This window comes from Echeneis naucrates, chromosome 18 (genome assembly GCF_900963305.1).
Source record: "Echeneis naucrates chromosome 18, fEcheNa1.1, whole genome shotgun sequence".
NCBI classification, from domain to species: domain Eukaryota; kingdom Metazoa; phylum Chordata; class Actinopteri; order Carangiformes; family Echeneidae; genus Echeneis; species Echeneis naucrates.
In genome coordinates, this window is record NC_042528.1 from 8,463,884 (window position 1) to 8,479,326 (window position 15,443).

The 15,443-nt window shown below is 40.0% G+C and overlaps 1 protein-coding gene across 3 annotated transcripts in view; it reads left to right on the forward strand.

Moving 5' to 3' along the window:
• The window catches only part of LOC115058479 (serine/threonine-protein phosphatase 2B catalytic subunit alpha isoform), a 56,873-nt gene that overhangs the window by 14,029 nt on the left and 27,401 nt on the right, over positions 1-15,443 (forward strand). For 2 of the 3 annotated variants that reach the window (XM_029525811.1, XM_029525810.1), the window contains exon 2: positions 9,424-9,624. In XM_029525811.1, the coding sequence (XP_029381671.1) occupies positions 9,424-9,624 (201 nt within the window). Of the gene's footprint in view, positions 1-7,528; positions 7,573-9,415; positions 9,625-15,443 lie in introns of those variants that run through there. The other variant, XM_029525812.1, reaches the window with a different exon arrangement.

Genomic DNA, 15,443 nt, shown 5'->3' on the forward strand with positions numbered 1-15,443 from the left:
GAAGGAGAGGAGGGTGCGGGGTTTGCTCGGAACAGCAAAGCTAGCAGGGAATGTCTTCTTTAGGGCCCGTCAGTCTGCCTTTCAGGGGAAATGCCAGTGATAACTTCTCTGCAAACCTGGAAAAAAGTGTTTTACATTGAGACTTTCTTTGTGTCGGCCAGTTGGCCCATAACATCGTACACATAGTGCAGCTAAAACTTATAATGGTCTGTAATTTTTCATTTTAACTATGGTCAATCCAGTTGTTCATCAAGTAGCTAGAATAGAATCTAGATAAAGTGACTGTGAGTATACAGTATACATAATATGGATTCAGGTAATTTGTTGGAAAAAAAAATCTTTCGCAAAGGTCTAGTCATCATAACTTTCAGCAAAAGCAGCTTTTGCACATGTTGCTATTGTTCCTTTGTAGGTATCACATCATTTTTCACTGATGCATTAGTTTTTTATAGTAGTTCATTCATCATCAACCGCTTATCTGTTTCCGGGTTGCGGGGATGCTGGAGCCAATCTGAGCTCACACCGTGTAAGGAAAATAATAAATAACAAAACACTGATATGTGTTGATGAAGAAACTTAACTGAATATTGATTTATCACATCGTGTCTGAAAGCCAGATCAGCTCGATTAAAATCAGATTTGACCTTGGAATCAATGTAGAATTGTAAGATTAGTGTCTTTATTCTTCACCTGTTTTTTTTTTTTTTTTCTGATTTAGGATTGTGTACATTTGTTATATTTAGTATAATCTGTTTTTGAGAGATAATTTTTTTCCCCCATCCCCCATCCAGACTCTTGGTGAATTTTCATTTCATTGACTGATTTCTCTCTGGCCCTCACTTACGGACCTCCCCCAGTCCTGCTCCAAATCACTGCGGTCATTTGCCAACCACGATCCAGGTCCCCAGCGGCTTCTGTGTCATTGATTGGCTGCCACATTGACGGTTCACCCCAGACCCTATCACCACCAGAAAACCAATGCAGGGACATCCCTTAGACAATGTTCTTCCATGCCCCTACCACAGCGCTTGCTGCTTGCTACCATTGCGCCATCCTTGTCCTACATGCATATATACATTCATCCATCCATCCACTCACCCACAATGGCCATCAATGCTTCCGCTCAAACCTTACTAATTAATCAGGGGCTCGGTCAGAGTGCTGTCTGAGCAGCGGTGATCACCCACTGCTGCCAACACTCTCTGCTCATCTCATCAAAAATCTGTTGAGCCAACAGCAGGATTAACATTTGCTCATCATGAGTTCTGTATTGCTGTCACCAAGATATCCGAAAAACTGCTCTGGGCTGTTTTCTGTCAGAGCTTGAAGGATTTTGATAACTCTGACAGCCATGGAAAGATGGATTTAGGTCTTTGTAGTATTTTTGCCTTGTTAGGTTTACGACCTGCCGATCTCAATAATGAGGATCCCTAGATAAGTGTCATTGATGGGATCGCTGTTCAGACAGCCATACATGTTTTTCCAGGGAACAGCTGTCAGATGCACTATCACTCCCCTCTTGTTTGTGTTTCACCACATACTACTAATGTATTAGTTTTGGGGCATGTAACAGCGGAGTACGTATGATGAGGCTTCTGCTCAGCTTTCCAGCCATAGCTCAAGTCAGTGCAAAGCATGACATGGTGCCGTCGACTCATTTTTTAAGCCAATATTTTTGATGGATGAATGATTTAGACTGAGACTCTACAGCACTGTTTCCCTGGCAACCTCTTTTAGTCATTTTAATCTAATAACTCTCCTGTTTGTTGATGCAGTGTAAAAGAATATTTCTGCATCCGAAGATTATGGTCAGCAAATTTTTAAAGTGCTGTTGAAGTTATGGCCATTAGAGATACGGTCAATTATGATTGACCACAGGCTACTGACAGAACCAGTGAAATTTTTTCAAAGTCTGCCATTTGTACATGAAATACAAATAAATATTTTAGCGTGTCTTATCTAGAAATGGTTTAGATTATGTTTTGTTTTTTGTTTTGTTCTTTTTTTAAAGCTCTTTAGTATCGCCATCAGAATTGATTTGCTTTCCAGTTTTGAAGATTTCTGAACAGCCAAAGCAGATGAGTAGTGATGCTAAATAAATCATGGGCCAGATAACAGTTTGCTTATTTGTCTTATTTAGATTGCTCCTTGTCTGACATCAGTTGGACTATATTTTTCCTATGCTGTGAGTAACACTGCTCTAAGTCCCCAAAACTGACTGAAAAAACATCCAGTGTCTTACTTCATGTTGAGCAAACAAGGACACAGAATGAGTATTTTAAACTAATGGTACTAATTTAATGACAAAACTCTAGCAGTTTTGTCATGAAGGCATCTTCTTTTTCCTTTCTAACAAGACTAACAACAACAACATGTGAGTTGAGTTCCTGCTGCTGTAGCATATTGAACTGGTAAACCACTAATTTGAGGGAATGAATGAGTAATTTGAAGGAACAACCTCGTAATTTAAGACCATGGATTATTAATTACAAGGAGCAAATTATTCAAGGGAAGGATTGATATTTTGTGTGCCCAATTAATTAAACGTGTTGCCCCTAATACCTACTGGGCTCGTAGCATTACAAGCCTTCATAGCATGATATTGGTCTCTGGATGAGGCCCCCAGAGTCTTCATCGACACTTCTGCTCTTTTTCTTCTTTTCACCTTTTCTTTTTCTCTCCTTGTCTGTGTGCCAGCAAGCAGGTAAGTATTGTTGGCTCTGCTCTCCTTCCTGCTTTGATAACAGAGGTAACCACTCCATTGCCTCGCTGTGCATAAGTATAATTGGAAGACTCAAAAGCACTGAGCTTCAAAGCTGCACTCAGCTAAGCGTTTTGTTCAGGACTGGCCTCTATCTCTACTAATGCATCATAAAGAGGTTCACGCCAATTTCAAAGTGACCTTTCCACCTTAGCCCTAAAGCCTGTAGGCCTTTTGAATCTCTGTTCTGTTCTCTGATGCCAGATGGCAACCCTCTTGTGTTCTGTATGTTGACTTCCACTTCAGTACATCTTCACATTACATGATATTGGAAAACGTGAGTTAATTTCTCTACTTGTTTTATAGAGTTGCATTGCAAATGGAAAGTGTATGGAATCAACTGCTGCATCAGCTCAGCCTGTTAATATTTGTTTTTGCAGAATTAACATCTTAAAGTTTGCAATAAAGTGCATAGTGTTTAAAAGAGCAGATTTTGGCACAGACAAAAGGAAATCTGCAAGATCTGTAAACAGCACTCCCCATTTGTTATCCAGACAACTTTAGGAGCCCAACTGATCAAGAGTTCATCCTCAACTTCTTTAGCCATTACCATAAAGTATATTGGCTTTCTTTTTCATGCCAAATGTGGAGTGTAAATGCTTCTAATCACACGCATTGTTCACAGACAGCAAAAGAACAGATGTTTTCTTGTGAGACAAGCCTTCTCTTATAGTTTTATGATTTCTTTGCTTAAGAATCATCACTGAAGTAAGATGGCAGCTATAAGCCATAAATATTGTTCACGCCCATTGGTGTTGTAAAACTCTGTTTGTACTGTGGACTGAGGGTGACTTCTTTTATTCACCTGGAATTCATATTGGCCTAATTGTAAGTCAGGAGTATGCCATCTCCAACTACTGCTGGCTAATTTAATGATTGACAGTGTTGCATAGGCTTTGTAGATGAGCTGGAGATGGAGGAAGAATTTCTGAAGACGAGATGAGATGCACTTTCAGACTTGGCATATACATACAGTGTGTGAGGTAGACCTTGCAAATAATTCATCACATCCCAATATAATGTGTTATATAGTTCAGCTGCTGCAGTACTCTGTTGTCAGCTAACAGCCATATGATCTCAATCTTTTGCATTATGCATGTTAGATAATCAGCTTCTGAAAGGCCTCTGTGGCAGTGTCTTACTGATGTAGTGAAACTGTTGCCAGATGACATCTGAAATTCAGGTGCTTTATGGTGCACCGTTTGTCCTGTCAGTTCCTACCACCTACACACTGTCATAGGGTCTGTTCAGCCTGCACGCATGAACATATCCTGCTCTAATTCAGTGTTGATATGTTATTTAATTAACTGCTTATGACTGGAGAGTGAGTTGCGAACTGTTGGTGTCCTATTCAACACTTGGCAGCCATCCGCTGCACATGATCCACCCTCTGTGACTGATCCATCACTTAAATGCTTCCCATTGGGGGAAAAAAGCCTGAGTGTGATTGAATTTTTTTTGGCCAATAACAGACCATATTACACATTTTGCATATGTTTCATCTACATTGTACATTAAGTGTTTGGGGGAGTGTTCTATTTTTGTCTTGTGTATTGCAGACTAATACTTTTGCACACTTCTCCGCTTTGGTCGTGCTCTCCGTCTTACCTTGCACTGTAGATCAGATAGTGAGTTTCCACTTGATTCACTAAACAGTGATCTAGCTTACTGACTTAGAGCATAACACCACTTGAAAAGGTAAATGGACGAGGCAAGTAGTGATTACTGCTTTATGCAAGTAAGGAAGCAGAGTTATAGATCAATATCACTCTTCAGATCAGACACGCTGCTTTGCCTTTGCATAATAACATAGAGCAATCTGACTATGCGGTCAGACTTGCTAATGGTGTTCTATGCTTCGTACGAACTGACCTTTCTTGCACTTGCTCATAGTTTTGTTTGCCCTCCCTGTTGATTATGCCAAGATTTCCACTGGTCATGCTGATTCTTGGGGGGAGGAAAATTGCTGGTACAGTGGCTTGTGTGGTGGAAGGGCGAGGAGGGGTTGACATGGGCAGTGACAACCTGTGTCTCCGGGACAGCGAAATGCCAGTAGGGCTCCCATTGCATCATGCTCCATCAGCAATTTCCTGGAATTGCCAATTCGGCATCTGATGGAAAGATGCTGTGCATTGCAGAACTTGGATTTCTGACCTTAAAATTTTAGGACTTTGTCGTAGGCTGTTGCTTTTCATGCCAGGCAGTCTGCTGTATCTGTATGGTTTTAAAGCAGTTCTTTTTTTTATCATTTCCCACTCACTGGCCACAATCCCAATCTAGTTGGGACATTCATTCATTCATTCATTCACCCAATGTGGGGAGGTGCTGGAGCCAGTCTCAGCTCACATTAGGTGAGGGTGGGGTACACCCTGGACAGGTCAGTCCATCGCAGGGCCAACACACAGAGACAGACAGAGACAAACAACTACAGACACTAAAACCTACGGACAATTTAGTCATCAGTCCATGTCTTTGGATGGTGGGAGGAAACCCACATATCACAGGAACAACATGCACAGGGAGAAGTCTGCATGGGGAGAACATGCAAAATCCGCACAGACAGGCCCCAGGCCTGGAAACCGAACCCGCGACCTTTGTGTTGTAGGGCAACAGTGCTAACACCGTCACCGTCACTTGAAACCACCATGCTGCCTCTCTGGCTTGGACACTGCCAACTTATTATTTTTCAAGCAGTGGCAGTCATTGGCAGAGAAATTGCTCTTCCTGACTGCCTTGGGCAACCTCCCTGCCACAAACTGGCAAATTGACACTCTTTAGATGTGGATTAATTTTAAATATATTTTGTGCAAAACTATTATGATTATTTGGATATTATGAAACAAAATTTGGAAGGCCGCTAGAAATGTTTCCTGAATATGGCTGGATGTGACAGCACTGATGTTTGCTGTGTTTGCACTGTTAGGGTTAGTACACAGGACTGTCAGACCGCTATCAAGGCCAGGAGGGAAAGTGATGTGCAGGAATTGTAGACGTCTGAACTGCCAGTCCAGGCCAGACTCACAGTTGCACTCCGTGTTCTTTACTAAATGAAGCCAGAGGCTGCTTGGTGAGCTCTGCAACAGTCTGTCTCACTTTCTCCAATTAAGCTGATCTGTCCAGCGCCATATGACTGCACACCTCCCGCTGTCTCATTCCTCAGAGAGATCGCATTAGTGCTGAGCTACACCAACCTGAAAGTTTCAAGCTGCCCATTTTCCCACTGCCTCTCAGCAGTTTCCGATGCGCTGCACCCGGTGGTGTGGGTTTCTCAAGAATCACATCTCAGTATGTCCTATAATCTGTGGTAATTATTCCATTCACAGTTGATGTATGAACAAAGGTAGCTGCCACCAGTGCCGTCCTAAACCTTTGTGAGTTCAAGACTTCAGACTCTGTTAATCCAGTGTCAAAGGAAATCATTAAGTGATTATAGATCTCCAGGACAAACACAGGATAGTATAAATAAACTTAAAAGTGGATTTAACATGTCCTCCAGAAGGTTAGTAATATTTTAGTCTTTAAACCTAATGGCTGATGGATGGCTTTTATATGTAGCCAGGATATTACAATGCTAATCTGAGAAAAATTACCCAGGTGGGTTAAATCAGAGTTGTTGTTTTGTTTTTGTTTTTTTCGTCATCCTCTCTTTAGTTTTCTCTGATGCTGGATTCGAAGCAGCAGTGCAATTTCCGAGTTACATAACGGTGATGAACATGGAAATGGTGAAATGAATGAAGGCGAAAACAAGCGGCTAATGGAGACCGTTTTTGAGTCATACCCAAGTTGCAGACTGATCACCTCTGGTCAATTTATGCCCCCACAGCTATTGAAGTTCTGCATGAAAGGATGGATAGATGCTCAGAGTGATTTCTATATCGATATATCATCTATATCAACAATTGCTGTATGAGAAGATTCTGATACTCTTGTTGGGGAGGAAATGGGTCGAGATTTTGCCATTTCATTATGTCGGATATTGACTGTTAGTATAACTTGTATTTGAATGGCTAATTACTGTACTGGCTGAGAATGATGAGGCCCATTATATAATTCAATAACAGACACTACTATTTATTTCCCTGTTCCAATAAAAATGAACACAACTAAGCTTTGATGACATTTCTTCCTTAACTGACTTCTTAATCCATGTTGAGCTTTTCCTTGAGCTTATGACTTTTCTTTTTTGTCCTAGGAGTACCGCCTTTTCTTGAGCGTGTAGAACCTACCATTACAATGTGCCATGTAATATTTTGGCAGGGGTGGGTGTTACTCTTGTTAATTAGGGGGCTATTAGAAATTCCACAAGAGGGAAAGTTCACAGTGTTTCCATTGTCACAGCTGTAGGAAATGGAGGGATGATGTGTTGAATGGTTACCCGCGCGCCAACAACCACAGCTTCCACACAAGTAGTTTCTATTAAAGTATAATGTTATTCTTTTATGTTTGAGTAGTAGAATGTGTTATTTTTTGTCACCCTAGTGGGAGGAGATGTATCTCAGTCAGATTCCACAGTTACTCTGATAACACCAGTCTCCTGTAAATTTGCTAGTCGCTCATCTCAAAGAATTATATTTCTCCATGTTTACATTTCAGATCTGCCTGACTACAGACGTCTGCTGTCAGCTAATATTCAACACAAAGAGAATACATTTTAGCAAGGATTTTTATTATTTGGTTAAGTCTCACAAAGTTGGACCCAAATCCATAGTTGTTGTCGACTGTCCTGGGAATTTGCCCGTTACCGCAGTATTGCTTAATTGGTTAACAATGTCAGCTAAGAAAAATAAGCTAAGTGCCTTACCCATATTCCCATATCTGACAACCCTGGCAGTCAACTTAAAAAAAAAAGAAAAGGGATTTTTATTTATTTATTTTGTTATGATTTTAATCATTGTTGAATATTGGCGGCATGAAACAAAGTTTTGATCCAGATGTCATGTTTAAAGCATAGGCTCTCTGCTCAGGCAGGAAAATGTCCCCAAACACACTCAACATAGTTGAACAGCGGTAATACATGCGTCATACATCCTAGGGGCTATCGTAGTGTAGTCATTCCTGCCCCAAGGCGTTCGCCTTGGGCTAAAGTTGCATAGCAGGTGCTGAGAGGAGGCCAACGTGGGGCCTTGGGTAATTCTATCTGAGATGCTGATTTCTGAGTGTCCCAGATACCTGTGGGAAGACACCATTTTTATTATTTGGAAAAACTAGCATTGGTTGTTTTTCAGGATTTTGATTTTGAGTATGCAGATTTGAAAATGTTCTAGGTTGTAGGTCAGAGTAAGATGGACACAAAGTTGTCTTTAAAGTGTGCAAGTCCAATCTATCTGAAGTTCCAACATACACCTGTTAGAAAGCTTTAACTACCACATTTGAGAGCCCAAATATCATCTGTCACGAAGCACAGTTTGACACAGATAAAGTGCAGGCCCAATTACCACCTTTGGGTTGGATGGGTGTTAATGCACATACACACATGAACAACCGCCAGCTCAACACTATTAGTGTCTTAGTACATTAGTTACACTTGTGTATTCATGCAAAGTCTGCAAGTGGACATTAATTCTTATTTTTTAAAGTCTGTGAAGCAGTCCGCAGGATGTGGTCTTTAATTATGACCTTTTTGTACTCTTTCTGTCAGTCAGTAAAATGTTCATGAGGGGCTTGTGGAAAGGAAATATGAACACACTGGCTTTTTCCTAGGTGGAAACAGTAAAAAGTACCTATGTTGATTTGATGAAAATAAGTTAAGTTCCTTTGATGAATATGTCAAACTCCTAATATCCATATCTGTGACATGAGTATCTTTTTAACAAACTGCCACATATTTATCCCTCCTTAAAAGATGATATCTTTCATTTAAAATCTGTATCACTGGGCTATATGGATAGAAAATGTCCAACATCTAATTCTTCTCCTTTGTTTGATAGCGTACTCTTTTAATTAAAAAGGCAAACAGGATTCAGCCTTTTGAGCCCGAGTCAGTCATATAATACTGGAGCATCTGAAATTGCTGCAAAAATCTTTCCCTTTTAAAGCTGCTGACTGTGGCTAGTTGACATTTACAGAGATGTTGACGTCTTGGTCTTCAAGACAAAAATAGTAATAAATGTTACTCTTTCAAATAATTGCAGTTAATAAATACATGTGTGCCAGACTCAAGATTATGTCTCTACCGTTCTAATCATGCACATAAAGCATGTTTAAATATAGATGTGGTTACACATTAAACCTTGCAAGATAATATAATCACTTAATTTAGACTTTGTCCACATATGAAAACCTTTTTATGCTGATCAAACAGATATCACTTCTTTCTTTCATTTTCAAACTGTAATCTCCTTTGCTATGAATGTGGCAAAGAGGAAACTAGAAATTGTGTGGGTCTGTTACAAATATTGAAATATTGAATGACTCAGAGATCATAGCAGCAATCTGGTAAATTGTCTCAGAGGGAGGGCGGGAAGCATGGGAGTGAACACTCACTCCTGCTGGGAGTTGATCCCCTGGAAAGTACATAGTTCCTGGTAATCAAACAGCTGTTTTCACAGTGATCCGGAGCTAACTCATAAGCCCTACATCAGTAAAATGTATTAAAGCACTGCACTGTAAATATAACAGCCATAATGATTGTTTTTTTGTTTTTTGTTTTTTTACCCTTGCAGCTGTCCCGTTCCCCCCCAGTCACCGGCTGACAGCTAAAGAAGTGTTTGACAGTGATGGGAAGCCCAAAGTGGATGTGTTGAAAGCTCACCTAACCAAGGAGGGCCGTGTGGAGGAAGCGGTGGCTCTGAGGCTCATCGGAGAGGGTGCCGCAATCCTGCGTTCAGAGAAGAACCTGCTGGACATCGAGGCTCCTGTGACAGGTCAAGAGTCAAATATGGCACTTTGTGTTTGTTCACATGCAGCTGGAATCACCACCAGTAAATTAGTTTTTTTTTTTTTTTTTCTTCTGAGAGGTCAGTGCAGTGTGAGGTCACTACCATCATGCTCTGTCACAATTATTGATTTTTTTTTTTAATCTGCACATGAACACATGTATTCCCCACAGGTTTGTGTCTTACTTTACGTACTGTTGTACGTTAAGCAGCGTTTTTCGGTCTCACAATTTCCTTCCCTGTTTGTTTCCTGTTTAGACCTCACTTTCCTACTTTGTATGCAAACAAAACATATGTGTTGTTGTTTATAGCCCAAATAGACATATGAGTGTGAGCAGGGAGAAAGGGGGCTGAGCAATCAATGCTACGCAGAGCTCTAAAGTGAAACTGTGAAATATTTTTGCTTAATTTTGAGATTGTGTTGGGACAAATTTTGGTGAACTCAAGACATCTGAACTTCAAGCTGTCCACATATAAATGGAACACCTAAAACAGAGATTTATACCTGCACTGAGTTATGTTTCTTAAGACAGTTAATGACTGTAATGCCTATCAGAATAATTAACTACATGAAACAGATATCAAGTGGCACAATATGCAAACTAATAGACGTTTTGCAGGCTTTTCTGCTGTTATGTATCAAGATATTTGGATAACTTGCATGAGTTGGATAGAAACACACAGTCTCTGCTCTCAACAGGCATAAGAGCATACAGCTCTATCTAGACTAAACTCTCTTAATTGAGTCATTGTGCCTTCAGGCTACATGCGGGCCATGTAGCTAGCCATAACAATGAGTATTTTTTTTTTTTTTTTGAGCATTCAGACAAGTTTAGTTCATGTCATAATATTGAGCATAGTTTTAACACTCACAGGCAAATTTAAAAATGCTTTCTAACCTTGAAAAATTATAGTACACATTTCCCTTCTTTTATCCAAGGCATTACACAGTAAGCTAACATATTCATCAATTATTTGTTTCAGGGTTTTGTTTTTTTTTTTATGAGAATTTATCTCTGAAGTGCCCTGAAACTGAATTACAGCCGGTTCATCCCAACCTCTCAGAACGGACATACTGTTGTAGGAGGCTCACTGATGCATATGTACAGATCCAGTCCATCTATTGTTGTCTTTCTTCTTGGTCAAGTGCCCTGTTCCTCCATTAGACTTTCTGATGAGGTTCTTTGATGTTGTTGTAATCAGAGGCAGAGACATACCCAAAGGATATACAGCAACCTCATCATTTCCAAATATGAGACCATTCCCAAAATATAGTCATACAGAGAGGTCCATTCTCATATTTGGCAGGATTCGCTCATGCTTAAATTCATGAATGCAAGGGCCTCTTTTAGACAAAAGTATGGGTCTGCAGTGTTACTGAGGCAATTATGATAAAATAATATCCCGCCTAGCTGCATAAGAGAATGAAGCTTAAGAAAAAAATGCAATCATAAGCGTGATGTGGTTCCTCTGTTTTTGGATTTGCAAGCACATAAGTAAAAGATTAAGAAAAATCCTAATAAACAGCAGGGTTTCTGTTTATTTAGCCATGTCTACACATAACCAGCTTTCTTTAAAGCTTTTGAGTGATTCACGTACATGACAAAGTATCACTGTTTACACAACACAGAGAGATGAAAAGAAAATTGAGCTGTGCAGCACTGTAGCCAAACAAATTGTATCCGGATTCAGAGTGAAACTGAAATTGTACCGATTTTCCAGTTTAAACCAAAAACCACTAAAATAAGTTCATTTTCATGGTGAGACAATGGACTATTTGTGAGTATTGAACATATATGCACTGAAGGAAAAGCTGTGATCTTTCAAGGCCTCACCATGCGTGTGTTTGGTAACAAAAAATCTCTTAAAGTGACAGTAAAATGTTTGGATAGTAATTTGTAGATTCAAATCTGACAATTCTTGTGGGCCCAAAGTGTGGGCAGTATGATTATTGACTAATGTCATGCATTGGAGTCTATTGCAGGATATGAAAACATTACTCAATTTCCTGCTTTGATCTGACCATTTTCTGCACTATAAACAAGCTTTTACAATCACTATCTGTATCAGTACGATTTCCAGTTAAATTCTAAGAAGCTCGGTCACCAGCAGACATGTCTTTTCAGCTCCTGTTCTGTCTACAAGTGGAAGATCCTGAGAAGCTGCAAGTGTGTTTCAGCGCGCACACTCATGTACACGAGTGTTGCATGAAGCAGTTCTTTTCACTCCCACGCGACACCCCTGTCTCAACCCCTCTCCCACTCAGTAGTCCTTTTGAACAAGGATTTCTCTGTTGCGCGTGCTTTCAATCCTACTGTGTCTCCCTCTCGAGCACGCCCCTCAACTCACACACATTAAGTTCGAAACATTTCTTTGTTTCTCTCTGCACTCTTCTCCCTCTGTCTACCATGTTTTACCTTTCTGTGTCATACTCATGGCTGTTTTTTTGTTTTGTTTTTTTTTTCCCTCGCTCTGTCGGCACACCTCCCATTCCAACGTAACACATGGTCAGCAAATTAGTATGTAAATATTTATCATGGATGCAAAGCACCGTGACATGTCAGCTATCTTTCCCCCTCTCTGTGCTGCTCACACTCAGATAGTCACTTCCTAGTTGGACCAGATGGCAGGTGGGGTTTTCGTGGAGGGAGGGGTGTATATGACGAACAGAGCTGGCTTAGGACACTGAGTACAAGCTGCTCCCATGGCCTTTGCACAAGGCACCCTTCAGCAGAGCTTCTACAGCCACATCACCGGCAACAATGAGCTTTTTTACACCATCTATATACTTGCTTGCATTGCATGTGCTCAACCCTGTCGAACATATTATTAAACACATTGAGGACAATATGTTATTCATCTGCAATGTTTAATCTGAAATATATCTAAAAGCATTTGCCTGAGCTGGTTGTGTTTTTTAGTATTAGATATTAGTATTGAAATTGTGATATATACTTAATGAGAAAATTTTAAGACCTTGGTTCTGGAATTTCTGTTCTGCACCTTAAGAAAGTCTCAGTTAGACCTTGTTGATGATGATGATGATCATAGTTTCATGAATAAAATGTGTTGAGTGCTTCATCTGTGCTGCATCACAAAGCCATTAAAATTTTCAATATGTTGTTATGGAACAGTCTTACAATAAGAAATACACTTGAATTAATCAGCCATTCAATTAATACAACTCTGTCTCTAACCTCTTAAACATTGCATATAGATTAATGTTGCTAACAGATGGCAAACTCCACCTCCGCCTGCTCTGCACAGCGTTTGCTCTTAGAGAGTGCCATTATAAAACCTGGGGTATTGTTATCATCTAGTCTCAATCAAAACATGATCTGGCACAGTCTGCCTCACCGTGGATTTCTCTCACTCAATGAGCCTTGCCTTTTGAGTGGCCTGTGTAGGTTCTGAAGCCAGGTTGTGTAATGCCTGCCACCCACTCAATAGCTGCTGCCCGCTGATATGCTGCTACTCAGGGAGATCACTTTAGCACACAAGCAGGAGATGGCCAGAACGAATTGTTTTTCACTCCAGATAATGTACTCCCACCTGCTCTTCTTATGTGGGCTTTTCACCTCTTTTCAATGTGTTGTGTGACAAGAGGGAGGGAGCCAAAGCATGTGTGTAGGTGTACTAGAACAGATTGTGTGTTTGCCGTGATAAAGCAGAGCCCAGAGTGTGGCATTTCTGTTTGAGTTCCATCGACCAGTGTCATCAAGACCTGCACAGATGAGGCAGCTACAATGCACCATGATCATCGCATTGGGTGTTTCTGGCCAGTGACTGAACTCTCACTATTGCCATGTCACCCCATTGTTTTCTCCACCAGCAAGTGACAGCTTTCCAAAAGCTCAGCTGGAGATGCCGTCCTCCCACACACAGTGTTTGATGTGTGCTTCAGGTGAAATTGCAGCCTTTTACTCCCTCACTGGACTCCGTCCTGCTGTGCTGACTTCTGAAAATATTGTTTTGCTCCCTGTGAATACAGAGCTTTGAAAAAGCTCAAAAGCTGATGTGGTTTTAATTTAGCCCCTACATTTCCCCATAAAACTTTAAACACTACCTTTTTGTAATACCTCTCTCTTGGTGGTCATAGCTTCTGACAGATTTTTACTGAAGAGCTGAGTTAAATGTGAATGTTCTTCAAGCAATTGCTTTACAGAGGACATGGATGTGGATTGCATCCATCAGTGCGTCTCTGCACAATAGATGCATTTCATTCGTTGCCACTAGTGAGGCTGGTAGAGGTCCTTTATCAGGTCAGCAGCAGTGTGGACTTGTATGTGTTTTCCACCCTCAAATGATATAAGCTACCATTGTTGAAAGAATTGGATCCCAATGGGATGTTTCCATAGCAATAACCTGCATCAACATCACAGAGCGTTCTGAGTAAAGCAAAATAAAAAATGTGTTGTTTTTTTTTTTTGAAAAGTGTATTCTCATTTTACTACATTAACCCCCTAAGATGAAGCTTTAGTGGGAGCCAGCATGCACAAAAGGATGTTATAAAAATGTGCTAGTTTAGTTGTTAAGGTTGGGGTTGTTTTACCTCACCACCTAGAGTAAAACAGCTACTTTTATTGTAAATGTAATAAATGCTCACATAATTATTTGAATCATAAATTTAATAAAGCAAAATATCAGCAATATTGCTCTCAATCCACCTGTATTTATTCAACAAATGGCCTTTGATAGAATTTAATATTTTTTACCAAATTAAAGGCTTCTCTGGAGGGAATGGATTTAGATTAATCAAAAGAAGCACAATACAAAGTCCAAAGCTTCACTCCTTTGCTATAATGCACAAATATCTGGCGAGTAGAACAATAAAAAGGAAGAGCAGTGCTGATTTTCTAACTGAGGGCTTGAGATGATATCTATATGCTCAGGGAAAATCATACGCACAAATCAATTTATTGAATTTTGTGTTGTTTATTCAAATACATACAGTTAACATTACTAAAATAAAATAAAATTTAATTAAATAAACATTAGTTGGAATTATTAGTTATTTAAGCATTGATTAAGCCACTTTTTGCCCTATTAAAGAAATTTTCCAGGATCCTTACAGCAAATTTGAAAAAGGCCAAGGCTTCATGTTTGTGGTTGATTTGGCTTGATTGCAAGAGGGAGTTAAGACATTTTTAGAAATCGGACACAAATAAAAAGGCTCCTTTTGATGTTGGCCCCTGCTGTGGATTTAAAGCGCTACACAGTGTGGGTTTAATAAAAGACAAATGCTAAAACAGTGGTTTACGATACAGCAAAGGAGAGCTGATCCTCTGAGCTGCCTCACGAGAGTCGTAACTTGAGATAATTGCTCTCCAACACTGTCCTTGAGCTCCCACTAATTGGCTATCTCTCTGAAAGTCTTTTTCACTCGCTGTTATTGTAATTCTTGTTGCTAGATGTACTTCATAAAGCGGCAAACCCCATTGCTAAAAGAAAGGCTGGTGCTCCTCAGATTAGATCACAATCTAGCACAAGAGTTGCAAAAAATCTTACAGCTAATTCCGGTTTATTCAAACCAACAGGATAGCAACCTTTACATCACGACTGGCCTGATTTTTTTATTTATTTATTTATTTATTTTTAAAGAAAGAAAAGAAAGGATTACGACAACCATTGCAATACTGAAAATGAATAAATCCAAGGAACCTTGTTTTGAAGACTGGTTTAAACCTGGGTCAGAACTGAGCTGAATATATTATTTGTCAGTGGTGTTGACACTGTTCCCTCTCCTCAGGGAAAGTCCAAAGCTGGGAATTGAGGTTCAAGGCTCTTCTTTGCTTTTGTATTACATC